The sequence below is a fragment of the Coregonus clupeaformis genome, chromosome 11, assembly GCF_020615455.1.
Source record: "Coregonus clupeaformis isolate EN_2021a chromosome 11, ASM2061545v1, whole genome shotgun sequence".
NCBI classification, from domain to species: Eukaryota; Metazoa; Chordata; class Actinopteri; order Salmoniformes; family Salmonidae; genus Coregonus; species Coregonus clupeaformis.
The window spans coordinates 34,198,869-34,216,295 of NC_059202.1; the positions used below are offsets into that span (position 1 = coordinate 34,198,869).

Below are 17,427 nucleotides of genomic sequence, written 5' to 3' on the forward strand. Positions count from 1 at the left end.
CGAGAATTAACAACCCCTTTTCATTCATGCAGTATGTGTGCAGCTGTAAAATCATCAAGTTGTTTTTACCACTGTTCATGTGGTCATTCCTGCTCTCAGCATTAGTGATGCACATTGGCCCTCTAGTGACACGAATGTGGATGTGAATTGTAGACCGAATTGTGCAGTAGCTAAGTTGACTTCATAAAGGTAAAATAGGAGACTTGAGTTCCAAAAGTAAAAGTTTTAATACGGGGGACAGATGGTCATGTGAAAATGCAAAGGCTAAAAAGGATGGTATAATAGCCCTAGTGGCCAACAGCAGATGGAAAACACTTGTATACTTTAAGACCATGTTAAGTTAATTATGAGTCACAGGAGGCTGCTGAAGGGGAACGGCTCATAATAATGGCCGGAACGGCGTTAATGGAATGGCATCAAACACCTGGAAACCATGTGTTTGATGTATTTGATACCGTTCCACCTATTCCGCTCCAGTCATTACCACGAGCCCGTCCTCCCCAGTTAAAGTGCCACCAGCCTCCTGTGGTGTGAGTAATTAAGCTGGTTACTCATGATATGATTGTAAGCATAGATATGCTCCTCATAGGAAATTGGTCGTCGTCGATCTTGGTCGTCTGGGTTGGTCCCCACAATCCCCCCTATGATCGATTATGCTCCAACCTCAACGATTGTCACTCCCATGTCCTCAGCAGCCTACATCTAATTTATTTCAGGTGGATACAGGCGAAATGTTACAAACAACTTAGCAAAAAATGAAGCGTTTTTCAGAAGAGCATAAAAAATAATTAAAAAAACGTTTAGTGTACAGTTTGTTTTGTCTGACCGTGTTTTGGTTTGTGTTCTTTGAAGTCAGTTTGTTATGTAGGACTTTTTTATCTTGACTTTGTTCTGTGTAGCTTTGTGTTGTCAGGTGTCTGTCCTTGCCAATGATTTGGGTTTCCTTCTCTTTAGCCTGTGAGGCGACAGTCACTAACTGCCCCTTCACCCAACACTATCTCCTGGGAGGAATACATCAACGCAGAGAACGGAAAGTATGCATGACCATTACTTTTTTACTTCTCACCACACTTCACAAGTTTTCTTTCACACGCACTCTTACTCATTGTTAGTCTCACATGTCTACATACAGGGTTAAATGAAGGACAGACAGATGGATCACTTATGCACAGTTACGACAGGGAGAGTGGGTGGATAGTTCTATTTAAAGCCAATCCTCTTACTTCATCAGTTAAAGCTGTGGAGAGCTGTTCCACTTTCTGTTGGAGAAACCTGACCCTTGAACTGTCAAGTTCAGCTGTCTTGTTCCATTGGCTTGATGGGGTTTCATTAGTTTCCACTAGCTTCCACAGCCACAAAGTCAAAATTGGCAAAAAATGTTTAATTGTTGGTCTTAATTTAAGGTTAGGGTTAGGCATAAGGTTAGAAGTGTGGTTAAGATTAGGGTTAGATTTCAAATAATATTTTAAGAAGATAAACTCCGCCCATTTCTACAATTTATGACTGTGGGTATAGAAGCTAGTGTTGACCGTTTCAGTAGCAACAGGCTTCTGCTTCCCCCTTCAATCACCTAGCAGTCAGGTTCCTCACATAAAATGGGTATTCTATTGTAAGACAAATTATAAAATTGTTGCCCAAATGACCCAAATGCCATGCCATTATACCCATACCATTTTTAACACACATTTTCAAAATTGTGTGGACAAAAACGTTTTTCTAGATGTCACTGAAGTGCAGAGCTTCTATACACTCCCATCAGTCATTTCACTTTCAGGAACACAGTAAGACTTTCTTCCTTTTCTTTCAAAAGTGTTTACCTCATTTTCTGACAGACATTCTCCCTCTTTTTCTCCTTCAGAGCGCCTCATCTAGGAAGAGAGCTGGTATGCAAAGAGAGCAAGAAGAACTTCAAAGCGACCGTAGCCATGAGTCAAGACTTCCCGCTGGGCATTGAATCGTAAGTCTCCTCTTCGATCACCCCCAGACGACCTTGAAGTCTAGCCAGACAGCAGTAGTTGCCAAACGGGATAACTTACTAATTATAATAACATATCATAAAAATAATTCATGAAGTATTGATATCTGAGATTAAGCTCACATGAAGTTAACCTAGTTTTAGCTTATTCTGGGCTAAATAGGTTGATTGACACAAAGTGCATGATAGCCTCCTTTTTATGTGGTGTGCAGAGGCCTCGTTTTCTTATTATTACCCCCATCACTAATTTAATGTACCAGTGACTGTAGCCTGCAGTACTCTCTGGCATGAAGTGATGCATGACATGCATTCTTCATTGAGTGAGAATGAAAGACTGATCTTTCTTGTTTATTTTCAGGTTATTAAACGTTCTGGAGGTGATAGCACCCTTCAAGCACTTTAATAAACTCAGAGAGTTTGTTCAAATGAAACTCCCTCCTGGTTTCCCTGTCAAGCTGGGTAAGTACTATTGTATACTGCTTAGTCAGAGGGAAATGTATTGTACAGTAAAAGAGATCCAGTTGGACGTATACTGACTGTCTGACCAGATTTATTTCCTGATGATGATGTTATAACATGTTTCTCTTTTTCGTTTCCCCACACAGATATCCCTGTCTTTCCAACCATCACGGCCACGGTGACTTTTCAAGAGTTCCGCTACGACGAGTTTGAGCAGTCCATCTTCACCATTCCCAATGAGTACAAAGAGGACCCCAGCCGCTTCCCTGACCTTTAACCCCTTCGGCTGACACCGGAAAGTGGTCACCTATGAAAGGACATTGATATTTCATCAAATTGTCATAGGAGAAGAAAAGGAAATTGTAGGTGAGGTTTTAAATGTAAGTGAAATATGTTGTGTATGTAATGTTTATAAAGGGATTATGATTAACTGACCTGTAGTAAAGCACTGAATTCACTGTGTGGGACGTATGTGGAGAAGAATAAATACTGTTCCACTGTAAACAACAAGTAGCTACTATCCAGAGCTTTGTTTGGAGTAGCTTCACTGAACTTTGGGCACTGTTTAGATGCACTACAGCCAGTCCGTACTGGGCTGAGTTGGCCTGGGCAGCAGAGGGGCGGACCTACTGCACCAGTCGATACTCAACCCTTTGGTACTGCATCTGAAACACATCCACCTGGAAGCAATGATAGAAATGCTAGGAATTTTAGTTGTACTAGATCAGAGTTGTCTTATCCTATTTGACTGGCAGGAAGCGTGGCATTAAGTTATTACAAGCCTTGTTTTCATATTCTACCTTTGTAAACTATGTAACAAACTGTACAATTCAGTTGATGGAAATGAACCAGGTGGTGTACATTTTTTCAGAGTACAAGTTATCTGTAGATGTTTAGGTACGAAGTAAATTAACTTTTTACAGGTAAGAAAAACCAGGCCTTTCCCTGCGCAAGGTGTAAATACCTATTTTAATTTTTTTTCTTTTGTGTTAATATGGGAGTAGAGGTCTATGACAGGAAGAGTTTCAGAAGTTTTATGCAAAGGTTAGTTGATGTGAGTTCACCCAAGAGGTCATTGGTTTGTATCGTGGTGGCAATGGATATTTTTGTACATAGAATATTGTGCTGGTGAAAGTCTCCAAATCCTTAAGTCAAGTCTTTGTTGACATGTTCCCTACAGACCTATGTGTGAGCCAAGTGTACAAAGCACTGAGATCTTACATCCTTGAGTTTTACTGTGTCCAAGGACTGGACTATTCGGCAGTTGCAGTCTTCAGATTATACAGACTCAGTTAGGATTTCAGTCGTGTTAATTTGTTTCAAGAACAGTTTCAGTCGAGTCCTGTTTGCTTCTGAACATTGCAGAATGTTGCTCTTTAGTTTTGAGGAAAAGGTCAAATCCAACAATAAGCTCAACTATGCCTTGCTTCAGGAATGAAATAGGACTTCTCTGAAGTGGTGCTCATGTGGTTCTGCGTCTAACAGGGTTCGCTGAGCTGGAGGGTGATCAATACAGCAGCAATAGACATGGCAGAATGCTTTGTACTCTGACTCATTTTTCTACCTACATTGATCGGTGGCCTATTGACGTAGCCAGTGTTTATTATAAACCTTTCCATCAAGCTTCCATGTACTACTGGTTAGTGCTGCAAATGGAAGTGTGCTTTTGTCACTTTTTGTTGTGTGCTGAATGTTTTTACTTCTCCTGACCATGGCTTTAGCTGCCAGGCCCTAATGTATACACTTATGCATTTTTCATGTCCGTTGTACAGCAATAGACCTTGTAAAAGCCTGCCACACTATTTTCATATTAAAAAATAAAAGCCCCAAAATAAAAAAGTCCACATATCTAAATGAACTTGTGTACCATTTGTTTATCATGCATTTCAAAACTGGCTATTGAACATATCCCACCATAGCCATTTAGACCTAGTTTTATTAGATCCTTGTAAAACATGTTGCAGACAGTACAGGGTATTCATAATAATCCAAACACTCATTTTGATCTACCGTATATTGTCACAGGGGTGAGAGGGTATGACTAGTCACAACAGTATTAAGTACTTATCAAGTCAATTTATCAGGATTCCAACAGAAAGAATAGAAAGCTGCACTGCACCAAAAACAGAATGGTACCAGGCTAAATATGATTAACAGTGAGTAAGCGGGGGACCAAACCCTTTCCTGTAAAATGTTTAAATTTACACCAATTCAGTGAGTCATTTAGGAGAAAACAGTTCCTCTACGTTCAAGATGAGTAAAATCTTTGAGGACAAAAATAGAAACCGCTTTCAAAATCCCTCACATTCAACAGGCCCTTCAACTTAAAAAAGTACAGCAATGTGACATTTTTAAAACGATGTCATCTTTTACAAAAGGTACTCATTTGGGCCAAACTTCCTACACATGCTCACTGGTCATGTCCATGACAGAAATAAACTGGCTATTCCAAACAGAACAAGATTTTCCCTAACCGGTCTTGAGAACTGGTCTCTAACATGTGACTACAAACCAGCAGACACCCGCACGTATTAATTTAAGGTTTTGAGTGATCTATGAGGTCATCTGGCTGGGTCTCTCTGAGCGCACTCAGTCGCTCATCTCCATGTCGTCCTCATCATGGCAGTCATCTCCGTTCTGTTTGGACCTGTTGCCGCTCTCTTCTGCAGGCTTCTCTTCAGACTCCTCCCGGGGTGAATCAGAGTCGCTCTTCCTCTCCTCTACCTCTTTTCCGCTGTCATAGCCCTGCTCCTCCTCATCATAATCCCTGGTCACCTGCAAGAGCAAAGAGCTCTGAGCAATAAAGGAATAAATGGCAAATGAAACAGGTCAGTTAGGACATGACAACATTCAGCGTCGGTTTTCCCCCGGACACATCTTAAGCCTAGTCCAGGGAGAAAAAATAAATAAAAATTACGATAGACATTTAACTGATATGATTAGAATGAGACTCGTTAATGAGGGAAAGTCAGTGGTTGCACACCTTGACATCTCCTTTCTCGCTGTCAGATTTGCGGTCGCGGTCCTTCTCCTGGTCTTTGCTCTTCTTCTTACTGGTGGATCGTTCTCTTTCGTCTCGGCTCCGGTCTCTGACCTCTTTCCTCTCGCGATCCCTGTCCTTCTCTCGCTCTTTGTCCTTCTTTTTGTCCTTCTTGTGCCTGTGGGGGACAAGAACCATTGTTTAAATACAGACAGGTACACCTACAGATTACTGCACTGTGGAGTCCAGTGTGGCACTGAACCAGGAGGACCATCTTATGTACCACACTCACCTCCTAGGGGAAGGGGACCTGGACAGTTTCCTCTTTGGGGACCTGGACTTCTTTGGTGACCGAGAGGTGCTGCGACTTTTTCTACGTCTCCTGTTGAAGACCAGATATTAGAGATGCGAGGGAAACCAATGAATTACAATATGAGAAAAAAGCAGCTTTTCTATGTTAGAATGGTGTGGGCGTAAACAGGTCATTACAAATATTCATGTGAGTAGACCACTGATTGGCCAGCTCATCCTCAGGAGGGTGACATAATCCTCTGAGGAAATAGCAACCCTTTTCTTTAAACGGTCTGTTTGAAATACATGTCTGAGGTGGGGTTTTGTAGTGCTTTTTTCTCTCCAATTCATGCTTTTGCCACAAATATGAGTATAGGATGAGTCAACATAATTTGGGTTAACAGAATGAACTTTTAAAAGTGAGATTCACTGGACAGTTACTTTAATCCTACATTCCACTGGTTGTCTTTGGATTCCTGAAATGTCTAGAATATGAAGCGGGTTCAATGCATTTAGGTCAATCTATCCTGACTCCTCCTGTATTTAAACCACTCACCGACTGATGCTTCGAGACCTCCTGGTACTGCTGTAGCTCTTAGGCGGCGTCTTGGAGCGCTTTTTAGATTTCTCCTCTTTCCTCTTATCCCTACAAGCGGGAAAAACAAAAGGCAAACAATGATTTGAAGGAATCCTGATACAGGTACATAAGGCACCACATTTTCCTGATCCCAGCTGTGAATAAAACACTAGATGGACACACCTGGATTTGCTGCGTCTGCCCCTCTCTCTGGAGTGGGACTTCCTTCTGCGGGGGCTCTTCGACCGCCTCCAGCTCCTTGAGTGGGACCTCCGCCGAGACCTGCTCTTCGATCGCCTGCAATCAGATTAGACCGTTAGCTGTCCCAACTAATCCATGCACTCAAACAACTCAAGTTTGCCAATATCAACTCATGAATATGCAGGTAAAGTGGGGCTAACATTCAGCACATGCCCAAAATTGCTTATTTAGTTAAGATATGCAGTTTCTCATCAGCGGCCCACCTATGACGAGAGCGAGACCTGGACCTCCTCCGCCGAGACCGAGAGCTGGAGCGGGAATGTTTGCGCTTGTCGTCTTTCTTATCTGCAATGACATTTACCAGTTAAACAAAGGAAGAATTAATGTTCAGGAAACTCCAATGTAACACAAATCTGTGAGAACAAACGGTAACATTACAACGACAAATCCTGAAGATGCGAGGAAGAGCACAATAGAAGACAGGAATGAGTCAGTCAAAACACAAGGGTAATACTGCAAATATAAGTGGCCTAAATTAGTGAGAACCCACTTCCAGGCTCGATAGCTGCAGAGATGAGGGACTGGGCCTCTCTGACCCTCTTCATGGCAGCCTCCATATCCTTGTTGGAGTCATTCTTCATACCATGATTAACCATCATACCAGCAGCCATTGGATTCATTCTGCAATGGTCAAAATAATAATAAATGAAATTTAGCAGACGCTTTTATCCAAAGCACACGTTTTACATATGGCTGGCCCTGGATATCAAACCCACAACCCTGGCGGTGCAAGCGCCATACTCTACCAACGTAGCCATACAGGACCACATAAAACCCAGTTAGTCACAAATAAATAATACGGATGACTTTACCGCATATTCAATAATAACTGTTAGAATAATATTATTTAGACTGGTTAGAATTGGGAGTGATACTTACTTAGTAGGATCCATGGATTGCATAAGCTTCAGAAAGTCAGCAGAGAGGGCCTAAAATAGAGAACATAAATGCAAAGCTATATAAATATATAATGTGATAATTCGACCAATAGGTCATTAAATCGGAAAAGGTCTTATGCTGTTAATGTTATAACCTACAGCCGTTTTAAAAGTACAGAGAGTAGTGGTATAGAAAGTAGCCATGTCCAACCTGGGGGTTCATGTTGCCAGACATGCCCATGGCAACCATGGGATCCATGTTGGGATTTCCGAGAGCTGAAAGAGGAACGCCTCCCATCTGCCAGAACAAGGGATACAAACCAGACAAATCTTCCATCCAGCTACTTTTTTTGTTGTGAAAAAAAATGGGGCCTTACATGGTTACAGTTAATAGGTCTCAATACAACACCAATAGATACACACTCCTTGCAGAACACTTACCGACGCCAAATGATTTGGAGTGGGGAGAAGGCCCCCTCCAGGCATGCATCCCGCCACAGCATTCGCTGGTGCCAGCAGTGACAGAGCTTTAGACTCATCAGGAATCACTCCTGGAGAAAAACACAGAATCAGCACAGGTCTCCACAAACAGCCACCACACTCAAACAGAGCCACAGACAAACCACCTCAGGCTAACTACTCTTACCACAATATGTAGCAAGACATATATTCCATTTTGTGTTGTCTGAAAATGTTGGTCGCTGACTTGTTAAGTATGATTTCAGAATACTACTACGAGAACAAAGTCACAATACACACTGTGGTCAACACTGCCAAGATTGTATCACCTGTACTTGTTTTTTAAGTCATGAACCAAACGTAAGCAAGCACAGCCGGTTGTCCAGTGGGATGTGCTCTCAAGTTTCATTAGATGTTTTATGAACAAGCGATACGCGTCGGCTGCTTCGCTACAAAGCACACAAAAACATCAAGATACAGAAAACAAAGTTCATGATTTTGGCGTCAACAGCAGGGAACAGTTCATTACTTTTGCCTCAAACACTTACCATTACCAGTACATTAAGAAATAAAAAAAGCTCCACCAAATTCTGTTTCTGGGCTTTTGCTGGTGGCTTCTTTCTTCCAAAGAGCCTACAACACGTTTGACTGGCTACTGTATTTCACCAGGTACAGTGTTGTAAAGTTTAACTTAAATTGCAACTAACAGAAATGCTGACAAGGAAAAAAATAAGTACAGAGTAGGCTCTTATAAATAAGGGAAAATGCCAGCAAAAGGTTGAATACAATGGTGCCCAATGCTGAAGGAAAATCTTATACAATAGTTAAATAAAAAGGAAAATCTTATGAGATGATCCATGGGTGTGCAATCTGAAATTAAGCTAATTTTAAATCAAACAACTTTTCATATTTACAGAGAAATGACAGAAAGGACACTTGAGAAACAGGATAAGCTGCAGAAGACAAAACTGTTGGGTGGCATTTTCAGCAGGGCCTGGTATATAGGGCTGGCTGAACCAGGAAAAAGAACTGTAAAACACAACAACAAAAAGAAAAACCACCGTTAAATGTTTGACTTACTGAACCCTTTCAGAGTCAAGTGGAGAGGATCATTATAAAGCATTTCACTGCAACAACAACCAGTCGTATTTTACCTGCAGTATATGTGGGAAAGGAGATGCACATATATAAAAGGACTGTGAAACACAGCTATTCAAATTGGATGGGTTAAGGCCAAAAAAACAGATAAGCATGTGAATCATCATAATCATGACCAAAATGGTGTTCAGAATCTTCCAGGACTGTAGCTGGAAGTAACTAAATGGATGTAGGCCTAGTACTATACAAATCTACTCTAGCATGCATAGCTGCAATCAGTTAATTTACCTTTGTATGCTTCCTTTAGTTGATTAGATGCAAACCCACTACTGATTGTGACCTTCATCAAACTTTGATTACTTTAATCTCTTATGTGTCCAGATTAGAGATTGTTGATATGTGGGATAGCTATTGATATGGTTCATTGAGTGGTTACCCTTATAATGAAAAGAATGCCTTGGACATAGAGAAAGAGAGAGTTAATCTTTACAGCAGAACAACAGTGGGAAGGGGCTCGTGAGCCAAGCTGCCATTTATTTGTCTAAAATCCTGATGGTTGTAGAGGACCCTTTTCAGTCAGCAAGGAAGGGGTTCTGCAAATGCCTTGTCCACTATGAAAACCACAACACAAATGACAGAGAGAAGTTTAAAAAAAAAAAAAGATATGCTAGACTAGAACAGCAAGATTACACATGTATTCCCTTTTACCCCTAGTATATTTCCAATTTCTGGTAAGACTTGTGTATTTAATCTTACTTTAAATACAAATTTGATCAACAATCCAAATAGTGTGTATGGTTTTGGATGTAGCATCAGGTTTGGTTAAGCTTTGTTAGTTCATATACTATGTTGGAAAACGTTAGATTTAGGCCAAAGATCACCAACCTTCTGCGAATGGGACAACAATCAGGGCTCTGTCCACGAAGACGGTGTTGGTCAGATGTTGGGACACTCCAACCGACTCTGACTCAAGGAACTTTACAAAACAGACACGTGAAGTCACAGGCAAGGGAGATTCACTGGAAGAAAATACAAATTTGTTGTGCAAGAAATACAAACAGATTCTCGACATAGGGTAATATAAACAAGGTCCTAACAATGAATAGTATAGTTTTTTCCTGAAAACATAAATGCTCAATAATCACTTTTCTAATTAAGTTACAATTGGGAAGAGAGATTAATTAACACGATCGCTTCAGAGGGATGATCAAGATGTCTCCTAATTCCTACCTTAACTGCAGTGCAGCCAGGTGTAATTCGACAGGTGAAAAACAGCAAAGCACAGAACACATCAATTAGGCTAGCTCCTACTAACTTACCCTGCACGGTTATTCAATGGAGCCATTTATTTTCATAGCATAGCGAGGGTAATTCAAAGATACAAAACAGCTTCTGCGTCCAGTTTGGTCAACTCAGGAGATCCTATTAAATTACTAATAAATAATATTATAATAATTAATAACATTAATATTATAACAATTTATAATAAAGTATTCTAATTCTATGGGTCAACTACAATTGACTGCACTGTAGGCCTGCTTTGCTATTCGGTAGTTAGCATTATTGAGCTAGTTTACTAGCTAGCCGTTTCTCTTAGTTGGCTAATGTTCTATATAGGCAGTGTGGGCAAGAGTTCGTAGATATCCGTCTCCATTAAACTTGATGCAGCAGCATTTACTAGAAAATTACCTAGGTAACCTTCATCCATCGTTAACTAAATTGCGAGCGAACAGCCAAGTAGGCGCGAGCTAGGCTCATCTGTATCAGTGGCGCGAGTGTGCTATGCTAGTTAAGGTTAGGTTCACTATAGCCGCATAGGCCCCAAACAGGACTATGGCCAATTTTGTTATGGAAAATGTAGTTAGCTATGTTGCTAACTAGCTAACTAAATTGTTTCATATTCAGAATACTCACTCAGGTGGAAATAACTTGAGCTCTTCAATATTTCCAAGAAATCCGAAGAGAGTTCTCATCTGTTCGGAGGTGGTGCTCGGAGATACATTTGTCACTTGAATAACGTTCGTCATTTTCCACGACTAGTTTGTCAATTTGAAACGCACAAAGGTCAAGCTAGATGTAACAACCCAGCTAAATTAGCATCTAAAGAACTTAAAATAGAATTGTGCTGTCAAGCAAACATAAAAAAATGTCATAATTTTCACTAGCTAGCTGCTACACACAATTGAATTCCCACCGCCATTAGCTAGAATATATTGTCACATAGTTAGGTCTTCTTGATTCAGTCATATGGCCTACCCGCCCTCCGTATGATAGGCGTGGCAGTGATGACGTACTGGTGGTATGGCAAATTCTGTTTTTCCAAAGAAATTGTTCCCTAATTAACCATTAACTCTTCTTGTATACTGTTTCACTTATAGTAGCTACTTACTTAGATATCACCTTGTGTGTTTTGTCAGGTTTCGTAAAACAGTCAGCGGAAGAAGCAAGTGAATGATGCGTTCAAAACAACTGGGAACTCTGAAAAATATGTGGTAAAATCATGAAGTCAGTGATCTTCAGGTCGGAATATCGGAGCTCTAGAAAGAGGCCCGAGTTCCCGACTTGGAATTCCGAGTTGGATGACCTTTCAAAACCTTTCAAAACGATTTATCCCATTCGGAGCTCGTTTTTATTCGAGTTCCCAGTTGTTTTGAATGCACTAAAGTCGGAAGTCTGAGATTTCTGAGTTCCCAGTTGTGTGAACGCGGCATCAATCTAGGGGGATCGATTTAGACGTCATCACCGGAAGTGGCGTTTAGATTAGTGTGGCAAGCTAGCTACAAAACATATGATCTAATGTCTGATTACCAATTCTATGGAAATGTTTTTTTTTATTTGAAGTTGACAAGCTATATAGTAACCAGTGGAATAATTTGCAGTCCTCACCGCGTTCGTGACATGTACTTTGTCTGTACAAACCTGTTGCTTCCAAATGTGAATCTTTAGTAGAGCTAGTATTAGCTAGCTTGCTAATACTGTACCACAGATAGAACAATGAGGTTTAGTTATAAAAATATTTGACTGTACTGTCCTTGCTACCAGTCTACTTGCTCCAACTCAACTGTCACAACTTTCTCTGTATCGAGAGTTCTCCAACACCAACATGGTGAGTGAATAAATGTGTACTGTTTTCTTGAAAATCTTTTTTGTTGTTGCTTTTTCTTAGTGTTCTTTACTCGGTTGCATGCATGGTCATTGCTCGCCCTTGATCATGACTCTCAGTTCCATTCCATTACACATAAGTCATTGGAGGAAAGCGTCTTCTGTACGGGGGAGTTTTGTTAAGAGTCCCAAAGCTCGGTCTGAACATGAATACACATCGCTTGCGGTACGATTTTGGAAGCATAAGGATCTTATCTTTCATAGTAGCAAATACTGTCGGCTGCAACTGTGGTAAAGCCGGTTAAAACAGTGAGTGTGTATTTTGCATTTGTGAAATTATGTTGATGTGATATGAAAGTAAAGTGATTTATGTTTCTAGAACCGTATCGCAATTGAGAATTGATTCACGTTTAGATGGAGTATTTGGCTGTTTTGTCTGCCAGAACCAGTCTGCCTCTGAAAATAACATGTAAGGTCCTTGGACCTTCAGGAGTAATGGTAACGTTAGGCTCCTTAAGAGTACATCTTGGGCTAGGTCATTGCATGCTGGAGAACATGGTGGCCAAATTTGCAGGGATTTCAAAACAATGCATGCATGTGAAAACATTGATTGCACGAAAAGCTCCCATCTTTTCACACAATTTCTGCTGTTGTTGCAAGAATTGCTGTTTTTTTTATTTATTTTTTTGAATATGAAATTTTTGAATGTGATTCAGCTACTTTGTATTCTGGATGTATTTATTTTGCAGTAGCTACACATCAGATTTCTTTCATGTGACAATAATGGACACTTTGTACATTTCAACTAAGGTAAACCATTCTGAAGGGGTAGACTGACCTTAGTAATTCATTCCTTTTATAGGAAAATGACTTCTCAACCTTGTCAGGGTGTGGACAAGACTAGTAAACGAATGGCTCCTTTCTGAAACCAACACTGCACAAGAAGGATCCAGCATGTTAAACTCAGGGTTCATCCCCATATTCTACGAGCTGTGACAATAACAGGGCTTCTGCACTCATCTGTGGGAGTTACAGCATGGGTATCCTGAGGGTTCTAGTCAACACTATGGGTAGAGTCAGCACCTTCAGGTCCTATCAGTTTGTCCTCCTCCTCACAGCAGCGCTGGCCGTTGTAGCCTTCTACTTCTTTGGCTCGGAGAGGCATGATTTCTCCAGCACCACCAAGCGCATCAAGCAGACCCAGGCCAGCCACAACGCCAACCGGAACGATGCAGACCTTTCCCTGGACACCAGGCTGATGCACCCTGAGGGAGGAGAGGTGGTGAGGGATGGGGAGGAGGAGGGCGAAGTTAGGGCTAGGAGGGCGGACAGTGGACATGAGGTCAGCCAGTACTACCATGCCCTCATGATGTTCACCAAGGTGGACAAGAGCCGAAGCCTGCAGGAGAAGTTCCGGGTGGCCATGTTATCCATGGCGAAATACGGCCTCTTCCTGGACGAAGAGGTGCTGGTCCTTCATTTTGTGAGCGATGAGGCCAGCCGAGAGCTGGGCGAGAGGATGCTCCCAGAGCTGCTCCTCGTCGGAACGTTTCAGTATGAGGTAAGTCTGTTTGGTGCCCTGATGCATCTCCTACAAGGATGACCACTCACCGGTCAGTGTGTGTGCTTGTGTTACATGGAATGTTAGTCCTATACTGTGGAGTCTAGAGTTTAAACCTTTAAAAATAGGCTTAATCCCTCAACTGGCAAACAACACAGGCCTTGTTTGGAGGAGCGTACTTGCGGGTGAGTGCACAAATGCACTGTGAATAGTTTTGATCTTTGACACAGGGGGGCAGTGTTGCTCTTCCAAAATATCTTACAGTTTAGAAATCCCCCTCTTCTGCTTTTTTTTCAGCCAATGGGATAATTAAGCTGTACCTAATGTATGTATCTATCTATCTATATGTATGTGTGTGAGATATACAGTGGGGGAAAAAAGTATTTAGTCAGCCACCAATTGTGCATGTTCTCCCACTTAAAAAGATGAGAGAGGCCTGTAATTTTCATCATAGGTACACGTCAACTATGACAGACAAATTGAGAATTTTTCTCTCCAGAAAATCACATTGTAGGATTTTTTATGAATTTATTAGCAAATTATGGTGGAAAATAAGTATTTGGTCACCTACAAACAAGCAAGATTTCTGGCTCTCACAGACCTGTAACTTCTTCTTTAAGAGGCTCCTCTGTCCTCCACTCGTTACCTGTATTAATGGCACCTGTTTGAACTTGTTATCAGTATATAAGACACCTGTCCACAACCTCAAACAGTCACACTCCAAACTCCACTATGGCCAAGACCAAAGAGCTGTCAAAGGACACCAGAAACAAAATTGTAGACCTGCACCAGGCTGGGAAGACTGAATCTGCAATAGGTAAGCAGCTTGGTTTGAAGAAATCAACTGTGGGAGCAATTATTAGGAAATGGAAGACATACAAGACCACTGATAATCTCCCTCGATCTGGGGCTCCACGCAAGATCTCACCCTGTGGGGTCAAAATGATCACAAGAACGGTGAGCAAAAATCCCAGAACCACACGGGGGGACCTAGTGAATGACCTGCAGAGAGCTGGGACCAAAGTAACAAAGCCTACCATCAGTAACACACTACGCCGCCAGGGACTCAAATCCTGCAGTGCCAGACGTGTCCCCCTGCTTAAGCCAGTACATGTCCAGGCCCGTCTGAAGTTTGCTAGAGTGCATTTGGATGATCCAGAAGAGGATTGGGAGAATGTCATATGGTCAGATGAAACCAAAATATAGCTTTTTGGTAAAAACTCAACTCGTCGTGTTTGGAGGACAAAGAATGCTGAGTTGCATCTAAAGAACACCATACCTACTGTGAAGCATGGGGGTGGAAACATCATGCTTTGGGGCTGTTTTTCTGCAAAGGGACCAGGACGACTGATCCGTGTAAAGGAAAGAATAAATGGGGCCATGTATCGTGAGATTTTGAGTTAAAACCTCCTTCCATCAGCAAGGGCATTGAAGATGAAACGTGGCTGGGTCTTTCAGCATGACAATGATCCCAAACACACCGCCCGGGCAACGAAGGAGTGGCTTCGTAAGAAGCATTTCAAGGTCCTGGAGTGGCCTAGCCAGTCTCCAGATCTCAACCCCATAGAACATCTTTGGAGGGAGTTGAAAGTCTGTGTTGCCCAGCGACAGCCCCGAAACATCACTGCTTTAGAGGAGATCTGCATGGAGGAATGGGCCAAAATACCAGCAACAGTGTGTGAAAACCTTGTGAAGACTTACAGAAAACGTTTGACCTGTCATTGCCAACAAAGGGTATATAACAAAGTATTGAGAAACTTTTGTTATTGACCAAATACTTATTTTCCACCATAATTTGCAAATAAATTCATAAAAAATCCTACAATGTGATTTCCTGGAATTTTTTTTCTCATTTTGTCTGTCATAGTTGACGTGTACCTATGATGAAAATTACAGGCCTCTCTCATCTTTTTAAGTTGGAGAACTTGCACAATTGGTGGCTGACTAAATACTTTTTTCCCCACTGTATATATATATATATATATATATATATATATATATATATATATATATATATAGTACCAGTCAAAAGTTTGGACACCTATTTATTCCAGGGTTTTTCTTTATTTTGACTATTTTCTACATTGTAGAATAATAGTGAAGACATCAAAACTATGAAATAACACATATGGAATCATGTAGTAACCAAAAAACAGTTAAACAAATCAAAATATAATTCTTCAAAAAGCCACCCTTTTCCTTGATGACAGCTTTGCAAACATTCCTCAACCACCTTCATGAGGAATGCTTTTCCAACAGTCTTGAAGGAGTTCCCACATATGCTGAGCACTTGTTGGCTGGTTTTCCTTCACTCTGCCGTCCAACTCATCCCAAACCATCTCAATTGGGTTGAGGTCGGGTGATCTGATGCAGCACTCCATCACTCTCCTTCTTGGTCAAATAGCCTATACACAGCCTGGAGGTGTGTTGGGTCATTGTCCTGTTGAAAAACAAATGCTGTTGACACTGTCTGTGATTTTATTTTGAATTCAAGGCACACTTAACCAGCATGGCTACCACTGCATTCTGCAGCGATACGTCATCCCATCTGGTTTGGGCTTAGTGGGACTATCATTAGTTTTTCAACAGGACAATGACCTAACACACCTCCAGGCTGTGTAAGGGCTATTTTACCAAGAAGGATAGGGATTGAGTGCTGCATCACATGACCTGGCCTTCACAATCCCCCAACCTCAACCAAATTGAGATGGTTTGGGATGAGTCGGACGGCAGAGTGAAGGAAAAGCAGCCAACAAGTGCTCAGCATATGTGGGAACTCCTTCAAGACTGTTGGAAAAGCATTCCAGGTGAAGCTGGTTGAGAGAATGTCAAGAGTGTGCAAAGCTGTCATCAAGGCAAAGGGTGTCTATTTGAAGAATCTACAATATTTTGATTTGTTTAACACTTTTTTGGTTACTACATGATTCCATATGTGCTATTTCATAGTTTTGATGTCTTCACTATTATTCTACAATGTAGAAAATAGTAAAAAATAAAGAAAAACCCTGGAATGAGTAGGTGTGTCCAAACTTTTGACTCGTACTGTATATATATTCATACAGACTAACACAGTGGTTTCGAACATGCAGAATTAAATGAAAAATGAATATTCAGCTTCCACCACAGAAACAAATAACTCTCTCTATGACACACACACACATCCTGCACAGTCACTAATGGGATGGCTGTGAACTGCGATGGCCTGTGAGCATGTTGACAGGCTTGTCTGCAAATCCTCACCTCGTTTCTTTAATTATACATCTCTCAGTAGCGTCAACACAGGACAGTAGTTATGTAAACCCTTCCGTGACTCCCTGACTGTTTAGTGACAAAACATTGTCCGAGACCCCTGTGAACCAAACAAAACATCTCATACGATCCCTCCGCAGGGGACCATGCTTATTACATCATCTCTGACCCACACGCACATACCCACAGACATGCATGTATGTATGAGTTACACGCACTGTAACAAGCGTGTGTGTGCTTGCGTACGTGTATATGCTTGTGTGGCCTCGTTGACGCTAGAGCAGTCCATGTGCTCTGACGGAAAACGTTGTTTGTTTTGCCCAGTCCTAGTCCCATGGGTTCTGCCCAGATTTGTGTCTTATGATTTGTTTGTCAATGGGTACAAGCATGGGACAGGACATGGGGCTTTCCACGATCACCAATGGTTTACTGCAGGCTCTCATGACATAGAGGGGTGACCGTCCGTGACCCTAGTCCCCCTGTTCAGTGGACTGGAGTCAGCTAGCCAGCCAGGAAAAGCTGAGAGGAAGCTTTGCT

At 41.6% G+C, this 17,427-nt stretch overlaps 3 protein-coding genes across 6 annotated transcripts in view; 2 read left to right on the forward strand and 1 right to left on the reverse strand.

Annotated features, from left to right (window-relative positions):
- LOC121576834 (ankyrin repeat domain-containing protein 13C) overlaps nucleotides 1–4,292 on the forward strand; it is a 64,347-nt gene extending 60,055 nt beyond the window's left edge. Inside the window, exons 10-13 of the mRNA XM_041890362.2 lie at nucleotides 955–1,034; nucleotides 1,859–1,957; nucleotides 2,334–2,434; nucleotides 2,581–4,292. Coding sequence (XP_041746296.1) covers nucleotides 955–1,034; nucleotides 1,859–1,957; nucleotides 2,334–2,434; nucleotides 2,581–2,711 — 411 coding nt within the window. The 3' untranslated portion in view covers nucleotides 2,712–4,292. The remainder of the gene's footprint in view (nucleotides 1–954; nucleotides 1,035–1,858; nucleotides 1,958–2,333; nucleotides 2,435–2,580) is intronic.
- A 60-nt stretch (nucleotides 4,293–4,352) lies between these two features.
- Nucleotides 4,353–11,187, reverse strand: LOC121576836 (serine/arginine-rich splicing factor 11). 4 transcript variants are annotated; one of them, XM_041890363.1, is made up of 12 exons: nucleotides 10,893–11,187; nucleotides 9,864–9,997; nucleotides 7,863–7,972; nucleotides 7,633–7,719; nucleotides 7,423–7,472; nucleotides 7,034–7,164; nucleotides 6,747–6,828; nucleotides 6,466–6,579; nucleotides 6,262–6,351; nucleotides 5,707–5,796; nucleotides 5,418–5,592; nucleotides 4,353–5,227 (listed from the first exon to the last, which is right to left on the reverse strand). In XM_041890363.1, exons 1-12 carry the CDS (start codon nucleotides 11,003–11,005, stop codon nucleotides 5,024–5,026), a joined length of 1,380 nt encoding a protein of 459 aa, XP_041746297.1. In that variant the 5' UTR covers nucleotides 11,006–11,187; the 3' UTR covers nucleotides 4,353–5,023. The 4 variants fall into 4 exon arrangements, with proteins under 4 accessions (XP_041746297.1, XP_041746299.1, XP_041746298.1 ...); XM_041890365.1 differs by lacking the exon at nucleotides 10,893–11,187 and adding an exon at nucleotides 8,210–8,329 and having other exon boundaries at nucleotides 8,961–9,956; XM_041890364.1 differs by lacking the exon at nucleotides 10,893–11,187 and adding an exon at nucleotides 8,210–8,329 and having other exon boundaries at nucleotides 8,795–9,956.
- A 165-nt stretch (nucleotides 11,188–11,352) lies between these two features.
- The window catches only part of LOC121576837 (xyloside xylosyltransferase 1-like), a 106,491-nt gene continuing 100,416 nt past the window's right edge, over nucleotides 11,353–17,427 (forward strand). The window contains exons 1-2 of the mRNA XM_041890368.2: nucleotides 11,353–12,084; nucleotides 12,943–13,641. Of these exons, the coding sequence (XP_041746302.1) occupies nucleotides 13,117–13,641 (525 nt within the window). The 5' untranslated portion in view covers nucleotides 11,353–12,084; nucleotides 12,943–13,116. The remainder of the gene's footprint in view (nucleotides 12,085–12,942; nucleotides 13,642–17,427) is intronic.